The following is an 8,923-nucleotide window of genomic DNA, read 5'->3' on the forward strand; positions in this document are numbered from 1 at the left end:
AAACGCGGGCAGCCGCGACCAAAGTTGTCTTTGGCATTTTCTTCTTCGCAGTACAGGGTCTTCTCTACTCTTTATATGGCCTCGCAGAATCTTGTTCCACGATGACTGCGGGGAATGCTGGCGCCGATTCTGAAACACTCATTGCTCGTTGCTTCCCGCGAACTAGCCGGATACGAGCTAGCTTCAGGACGGGTTACTGTTTCAGAGGCGGTGAAGGATCACGGGCCAGACCAGACCGAATTCTTCGCCGTGCAGATGATGGAACCAGATGTCACTGCATGCTGCTGCTGTTCGGAGCGCCTCAACGTCCGACGAAAACGTGCGGGGATGGCCGAGGAAGTAAGCGAGGGAATAGAGGAGGACCTTAAATGAAGGTTGACACAGGCGGCCGCGACGGAGGTTGTGAGGAGTGTTTCCAGCCGGTGTTCAGTGTAACACAATAGCAACACTGGGCGACCACTGAGGGAAGGCTGCCAGAGAGCGGCACCGGCTGCTTTGCGTCGGCATTTGGGAGACTGGCCGCGATCAAGGCCGCACCCAGGTGGAGGATGAATGCCCCTCCTTGCCTCTCTGTGCCTCTGACCACTGTCCAGACGTGCCGACCAGCGCGCTTCGATTGGTGCCCAGCACTCGCCTGCTTGTCCGCGAATGGAGAAGCATGCCTCATCACTGGCCGTCGACCAGAGCCATTCTTGCGTGGTCTGGGGAGAGCCCAGCGCGGCTGTCAAAAATTTAAAAAACAGCCAGCAGCTTCCACGGTTGGTGCGCACCACATGGTGAACAGACGACGGTCCAAATTTAGACGGGAGAAGAGGGTAGAGTTGTGGAAGTGCTGCGGGCGACTAGGTAGATGATGAGGAGTACTTTATGCGACGCGCATGGCCGGTGGTCGGGGTCTTGAGCATCGAGCGCGGCGGCACGAGGCTCGCAGCTGGAGGGCAGAACGACGACGGCCGTCCAGTCCACGCGGGTCACAATGCCCAGATGTGGAGGGAGAGAGGTTGGGCGCTGCAAGCTTCAATGTGCTGCACCGTCTCCGTTATTATTATGCTGGCCAGCATGTGCGGCGGAAGGCCGTCGCGCGGAGACTCGACAGCGCTGCTTAGTGGCGTGCATGCTGCAGTCTAGTCAGGTTCTCGTCGTTTAAGTGCTGGACCCTCGCTCACCCTTCTTGCACCCACCGCGACATGTACTCATAGTCTTGTATATCTCCATCCACGCAGCTGCTGGGCTGTCCGGCCGGTCTTTTCGTTTCCTTCAGTCTGTCCTTTACTGAGAGCCGGCCGCACCAATCCGGGCGTGCTACAGAGCATCTGGCCTTGCGCAGGGACCACACGGTGCCGCCAGCCAAGGCGAGGTACAGCACTCCCACTGCATCCTGGCGAACCCTCTCTCAACCTCCTGCCTGCGAGAAGTCCGCGTTTGATCGCAGCATCGAGGCCTCCGCGGGCTCTTTGCCCTGTGTACGAATTCTTGTGTGAGTACGGCTGCTCCCGTGCCTGCTAAATTTCGCCGTCGAGGTGTGCGCACCCGCCACTCCTCCTGCTCCTTTCGTCTCCCCTCACCGCCCTCCCCACCTCCCACAGACTCGAGACTCGATGGCAATCCGCGCTGACCTGGGACAAGAGCAGTGTATTTCTAGCATCATGGCCTACTCCGCCGGCATTGGGGAGCGTGGCGACGACATGCGCTTTCGGAACGCTCAATCCCCCCGTGACGAGTCATCCTTCGCCTCCATCACCTCCCCCCTTCGCAGCGTCGGCACCCAGATGTCGGCGCACAACGCTGCCTCGAGTGATGCTCGGGGCCACCTCCACCGCCGCTTTACCACGAACAATATCCCTACTCTCAACACTCCATTGTCGCCAATTGGGCTGCAGCGTAGACAGGCGGCTGAGCCGACCGAGTTCACCACCGCGGTAAGCCCTCGCCCGCTCTCATTGTAGTAGTTTTGGGGCATCACGAGTTCGACGGCTGTCTGAGGCTTTGGAGACGTATCGTCCTCTGATCTTTCTATTAGCTAGCTATTGTGGGACTGTTGGTGAACTGCCACTGTCTACCGTGCTGTCGTTCTCATTGCTGTTTGTCTTTGCCCGTACAATACGAATTGAATAAGAAAGTTAGCTGACTCGACATCGCCAAATAGACGTACCATAAGCTTCAAGTGGTAAGAACAAAATTTCTTTCTCTCGTTTTCTCTCACTTGATTGTTCTGGTGCTTCAATACTGCCAAATACCGCTACTCCGCTATTCCTCCACCTGCCAAGCCCTCCCTCCGTCTCCAGGGCTACCTGTATAAGAGACCTCCTCTCCCCCAACAACCCCCCTCTCCTCTCCCCACCCACCTACCTCAACTTCAACTTCAACTTTTCTCTCTACCGCCCGCTTCAGTTGCCTGTACAACTCTTGTCTCATTCTGAGATCTGAGTTTAATATATCCTATTCTACCTGATACTCAGGCCATTCTTACCTCTGCTTGCTCTCTTATTCCTTTGATCTTTGCCTACGCATATCATTTCCTCATATTTCCTTGTTTACACCTCTCGCGCTCACTCCACGTCAACAAACGTCGCGCTCTGAGGTTGCGTCAACTACTGACGGCTTCATAGCTCGAAAAGAAGAAGCTTGAGTACGAGTACCTGAGAGAACAACGACGAAGATTTGAAGCTGAAATGGAACTTATTGATTTACAGTCTCGCCGCGACGAAGAAGAGATCCACCGTCTCTCATCGGACATCCAGTACGGCAAACACAGCCAGCCCACCACTCCACCCGAGTACAACAACAGTAACGGTTTCCCGACTGCATTGTCTCGTCCCAACCGTTTCAGCATGTCTAGCATAACCTCTCCGCCAGGTATGACTGCCTCTACCCCTCGTGGCAGCCGTCCTACCTCTCAGATCACGTCCCCACCATCCAATGCCTCCACCCAAGGTACTGCCAGCTATCCATCCAAGTCTATGCCTGGTTCCCGGCGCAACTCTGACGAAGAAGGCGAAGAGTTCGACGAGCATGAATACGTCCCTATTAGCCCGGTGTTTCGAACGTAAGTTTTAACCCGAACCAGTCTCTCCATCAAACATTCGTTTTCTCTCACTCCACCTACCTTCGCTGCAATCCTTCCTCACAGTTACACAAGCTCCACAGTCTTCCGCGTGGTTCTCGCCTAGTCTGCGCGTCTGCCCATATTCCAACGCGTCCAACAGGCCCAAGATTTCTGATTTGAACTTCAGCTAACCTCTTTATCAGTAACAACCGTATGTCTATGCCTGTCACTAACCTTGATCGCGATGGTCTTCCGGACCTTGCCTCAGTTCTCGGTCATATCAATACTGCTGCCTACCTGTTTGGCGACGAGGACAAGCAGAACAACCCAACCGCCTCTCCGGATGTCAAATCGTACCTTCAGATGAATACTACGGACGACAAGTTCCCCATTCTTGTTCGTCGGGACGGCAACGGCAACGGTTCCATGCAACTATCCGCTTCATCCGCCGCGCTTGACCTTGCGCTGTCTCAATCTCCAGGACCGGAGTCTCAGACCAATGGATGGCCGGGTTATCGTCATCGCCAATCGCAGCAATCTCTCCCAAGTAACGCTCTTCGGAAGGGATCTCAAGCCGACGAGTCCGACATTGGTCAAGTCAATGGAAGTACCGTCGAGACGACTCCCACCAAGGCTATGGCCAATAATCGCCGTTCCGTTGAGTTTAACTTCAGCCCGTTTAACAACGACTCGAAGCGATCTAGCTACCACGCAAGCCCTTCCAACGGTGCTGTGAATGGTATGCCAAAGTTGCAATCGTCGTACTCTACTAATGATATTCCGACTATGAAGAATGGCAACGGTGTCAATGGTTCGGGCGCGGTCAACTCCCACGCTGAGCAACACTTGCACAATCACAATGCGAATCTCGGCCGCATCCCACCGAACGCCATGTCGAACCGTCACAGCCGTGATTTGTCTACTGGCTTCAAGGATCAGGATTCCCCATACCGTCCGTTGCAGTCTGGTCTTCATGCTAGTGCAGCCCCTTTCGGCCCTTCCATGACTTCGGCTGCGCCAATGATCGGTCTCACTACTTCCGCTATTGCATCACCGACTTTGACCCAGTACTCCTCGAGCTCTTCCTCCACGGCTCCATATTATGGTTACGGAGTGTCAATGTTGAACAATGCCATGAACGGCCTGTCCCTGGGACCGCAACTCGGTCCACAGTCTCCGTACCAGCAGGCTGGCATGTACGCTGGTGTATCATACTACAACCCATACGCTACCTATGGACCGGGAGGTCGCATTCAGGATAGCCAAGCTCGCGTCATTCAGAGCCGACGCCTCCAGAGTGGTAAATTACACTTCCGTTTACAAATATGACCAGACAGGCTAACTTGAACAGCAGATGCAAACCGCTACGTTAACTACGACCTGAAGACGATGCCACGACATGAGATCTACGTTTTGTGCAAAGACCAACATGGCTGCCGCTTCTTGCAAAAGAAACTGGAGGAGCGCAATACAGAGTACTTGGAGATCATCTTCAATGAGACAGCCCCACACGTCGTCGAGCTAATGACTGGTAAGTTCATGCTTGCACCAATGACTTCGTCGCGGCGCTGACAATTTTCCAGATCCCTTTGGCAACTACTTGTGCCAGAAGCTCCTCGAGTACACCAACAATGAGCAGCGTAACACTCTTGTCCGCAACGCTGCTCCATCTTTGGTTCAAATTGCTCTCAACCAACATGGTACCCGCGCCCTTCAGAAGATGATTGAGTTCATTTCCACTCCAGAGCAGATCGATATGATTATCCAAGCTTTTGCTGGCCAAGTCGTTGAGTTGATCCAGGATCTGAACGGCAACCATGTTATTCAGAAGTGCTTGAATCACCTAAAGGCCGAGGATGCTCAATTCATCTTCGATGCCGTTGGCCAGAATTGTATTCGGGTCGGCACCCATCGCCACGGCTGTTGTGTCCTCCAGCGCTGCATCGACCATGCGTCCGGCTTCCAGAAAGTCCAGCTTGTCCGCCAGATCACCCAGAATAGCTTCCACTTGGTTCAAGATCCATTCGGCAACTACGTCGTTCAGTACATCCTCGATCTAAATGATCCGGGCTTCACCACGCCTATGTGTCTCGGATTCCAGACCAAAGTGGCCGAGCTCTCCAAGCAGAAGTTCAGCTCTAATGTGATCGAGAAATGCATCCGCTGCGCCGACGCCGAGACTAAGCGCATTATGATTGAAGAGCTCATGCACCCCAACGAGCTTGAGAAGCTGATGCGCGATTCCTACGGCAACTATGTCATCCAGACTGCGCTCGAGTTCGCTCCACCGGATATGTGCCTTCACCTGATTGAGAGCATGCGACCTATCTTACCAGGCATCCGTCAGACTCCATATGGACGACGCATTTCCACCAAGGTTCAAGAACGTGAGGGTCGTCTGGCTGCCTTCACTGGTCGCACCACCTCTGGACATGTCTCTCCGCACACGATCTCAACGACCCAGTCTCCTGAGATGGCAGCCGCCTTCACCGGCCAACTTCCGGGCTCTTCCGCCTACCAATCTCCACCCATGTATACCTCCACAAACGCCTATGGCTCCAATATTGCCTCACCGCAACCCCACCGTTTGAGCAACCCGCCCCTTCCCAACCACCTTCAGAACTCTGTACAGAACCAGGCTTATCAACAGTTCGGCCTCCCCCCATCCAGTGGAATGGGCAACTTCTTCTAAGCGCCGACGCTAATGAGTCCCTTGACGACGTAACGAGTTGACGATTAACGGCCGCTCTTGCGAAGATACGTTACCTGGATACCACCATATCACTACGCTCTATCGCTACGAGTTGTCAATCTCACACGTTGGTGTTCGGTGGCCATTTCCTCAAGGAGCGATTTCTTTCACAAAAATTCCCAATCTTGCTTGCCTGCCATCAGGTTGCGAACCATTTCCAATTCATTTTGGATCCCAACATTGAACGATGATTGGCTTGTAGGCTTGTCTTGTATAGTATTCTTGCTCACATGCACTGCGGTCACTGTTCCTACATACACAAGCATTCTCAACGGAGCTTCGGACTATTTTTCGGCATCGCCAAGGCGCCACGGAGCGGTCTTACGATGGGATTGCATCAATCCATGGATGCTGGAACCTTTTTTTTTCATTACTTCCCCCGCTTCCTTTATCGGCATTCTTCCCCACTACTTCCAATTCTTACCCCCATCGACTTGCACCATTCCTTTCTATGCTGTCTTATTCTGCCTGCACAATGCATATCTTCACGATGGGCATCACTGCATTCCCGTTATTTGCTTGCCCTTGTTTCATGACATGAGCGGCATACATTCTTCCCTATTCTTCATGATGGCACACAGCGCCTAGGGCTTGGTTACGGATATACTCTGCGACTGGCTTTGGGGGGGCGGGAGGGCGGGGAGCTTCTAGCCTTCTCTGACGGATTTCTCTGAAGGACGGTGGACGGTGGATGGTGGATGGTGAACTGTGGACGAATGACTTTTCTATGCGTTGAAGCGACGTCTTTGCCAAACCAAACTTGCTCTTTCCAGCTTGTTGACGTTTGCAAATTCGTTGTGACACGCACACATTTTATAGGTAGCACCTTCACAGGTGGCAATTGGAACCATGATATTATTTGATCTTTGGCACACCAGATACTGAATTGAGCGGGGCTGGCGTCTTGTGAAGTAAGGTGTGGCTGCCAAGAGGCTTTTACGCCACCTTCCGCTCTGAGACAAGTAAACCGATGAGCGCATTCCAGTCCCTGTCGTGCCTGCCTCTCCCGCTCCCTCCGGCTCCCGACATCTATTTAGGCACTCGCATATCCCACCACCGACCTTCCTCTTCGCCCTCTTCGCCCCGTAAAAGCTCGACATATAAGTACTGCACACCCCGCTCAGCCCACCACCTTCATCATGCGATTCGCCTTGTTCTCACTCCTGCTCGCGCTTCTCGCCGCCTTCGCCATGGCAGTCGCACCTCAAAAGAGCGTAGTGATCAGCTATCCAAAAGACACCCCTCAAAGCGTAGTAGACCAGGCCATGGATGCCATCCGCGAAGCTGTACGTACTTAAGATGCGCGGCCAAGTCGATAAGCCTCTGATGTAACTACTTAGGGCGGCCAAATCACTCATACGTATAGTAAGTGCTTTGTCTTTGGTCTTCTGCTAGTGACAATATGCTAATGCAGCGATAGACATTATCAAGTAGGCCAAACTGACCTTGCCCGCCAAATGCCGTACTTACAGACTCATAGGGGCTTCGCCTGCAATGCACCCGCCGCTGTTCTGGAACAGGTCCAGGCTTGGGGCAGCGAATACAATGCACTCATCGAGGAGGATCAGGTTGTCACGACCAACAACAAAGAATAGACTTCGATGGCCAGATGGCGTTGAGGGGTGGGCGGAAACGTAAAATTGTACTTTTGTAGTCCATGGGATTCATACCTCGTCATACTTATGGTGTTTTTGGGGTGCAGGAGTTTCCTGGAAGGAATGCAGCTTTGGCAGGAGCTTGGTTCCCGGCAATCGTGCAGAGGCAGGGCCGGGCGGATGCTTTCGTTTTGCAGGAAACTAGGTTAATGTTTTTGTGGATACATGGATCACGAACAGAGTGGACGTTCTGACCTTGCGCTTGCATAACTATGCTGATGAAACATGATGGATTGGGCGACTACACCCGCTGATTCCCCGCCAAAATGGATGAATGGGCGAGTACGTGTTTGAGGCACGCGCATCGTTTCAGGCATGACCGAATGTCATGCATAGCATGCGATGGGCCTTCTCATACCTCAGCTTTCTCGCATACTCTTGCGCAAGAGCTCTTGTTGCCTTGTTAACTTGGCTCACCTTGCAGCAGCACGATCTTGCCGTTGTGAGTCCTTCTAGAAGCTCTCGGTTAGCGTCAATCCATTGCCGACCACCACCACCACGCGTCGAACAGCCTTCGCTCGCGCTCACCAAGCTCCTCTCCATGATTTCATCGCCCGCTCACCATGCATAGCCCCCATTCGTTCGACACTGAATATCCCCTCAAGATAACTACGAGCTTTGGCGGCTCATAAGATGGATGACTTCAGGCCCGAGCTTCTGAAAGCTCTCCTCGACTGGGTATGCACCGCGTTCAAGCCCCCTCCCAAGCCTCGGTAGTAACCCAGACTGACTTTCGGTATACAGGTAAACACGTTTGAGCTCCCAGGAAGGGTCAGCACATGGAATCAGCTCGAAGATGGCCAAATTCTGTGGCAGATACTGGCCGACGTCGACGCTGACTACTTCAACGAGTCCCTCCCCAACTTCGACGAGACTCACCGAAGAAGCTCGGATAACTGGATACCGCGATGGCAGAACCTCAAACACATCGAACGGGCCGTCTCGACATACATCCGCGAGGAATGCGAGCAGCTCCCCGTCCTCACCAAGCGCATGATCCCGGATCTGAAGACCGGCGCAAGGGATGGCGCTACAATGCTCACCGCAAAGCTTACAATGGGGGTTCTTCTTGCGGCGTGCTATTCCCCCAAGTCAAACCAGCGCATGATACAAGTCATGGGCCAGCTTGGGAATAAAACGGCCGAGACGATTGCAGAAGCGATCCAGGAAATGCAGTCGCTGGATTCGAGGATGGCTGCGCTCGGTGTCGATCAGGAATTAACTCCGGAGCCCAGCCATTCAGGCTATCGGACGCCTACGAGAGCTGTTTCCGGGGCAGGGTCCGCCGTCGAACGAGACTCGGGGTTAGAGCAGGAGGCTCAACTATTCGAAGCAACCCGGGACCGGAATGCCCTCAAGACACAAGTCTCTAAGTTGAAGGAGGAGCTTGAGAAGAATCGCGGTCGCATCTCACAACTTGAGGAAGAGCTGGTTGAGGCAAGGCTACATCTGGATGTCCGGGGGTCTTCA

At 53.6% G+C, this 8,923-nt stretch overlaps 2 protein-coding genes across 2 annotated transcripts; both read left to right on the plus strand.

The window, feature by feature from the left end:
- Positions 1-1,769: 1,769 nt before the first annotated feature.
- On the plus strand, positions 1,770-5,738 carry BDR25DRAFT_325067 (ARM repeat-containing protein; the record flags this gene model as incomplete). The annotated part of the gene is made up of 6 exons (XM_033692194.1): positions 1,770-1,919; positions 2,147-2,167; positions 2,610-3,046; positions 3,250-4,346; positions 4,401-4,577; positions 4,630-5,738. The coding sequence occupies 6 exons, from the start codon at positions 1,770-1,772 to the stop codon at positions 5,736-5,738; spliced, it is 2,991 nt and encodes a 996-aa protein (XP_033548128.1).
- A 1,199-nt stretch (positions 5,739-6,937) lies between these two features.
- On the plus strand, positions 6,938-7,764 carry BDR25DRAFT_285781 (uncharacterized protein; the record flags this gene model as incomplete). The annotated part of the gene is made up of 3 exons (XM_033688205.1): positions 6,938-7,084; positions 7,139-7,167; positions 7,279-7,764. 3 exons carry the CDS (start codon positions 6,938-6,940, stop codon positions 7,391-7,393), a joined length of 291 nt encoding a protein of 96 aa, XP_033548129.1. The 3' UTR covers positions 7,394-7,764.
- Positions 7,765-8,923: the final 1,159 nt, after the last annotated feature.

Source organism: Lindgomyces ingoldianus, assembly GCF_010093535.1.
Source record: "Lindgomyces ingoldianus strain ATCC 200398 unplaced genomic scaffold BDR25scaffold_14, whole genome shotgun sequence".
Taxonomy (NCBI): Eukaryota; Fungi; Ascomycota; class Dothideomycetes; order Pleosporales; family Lindgomycetaceae; genus Lindgomyces; species Lindgomyces ingoldianus.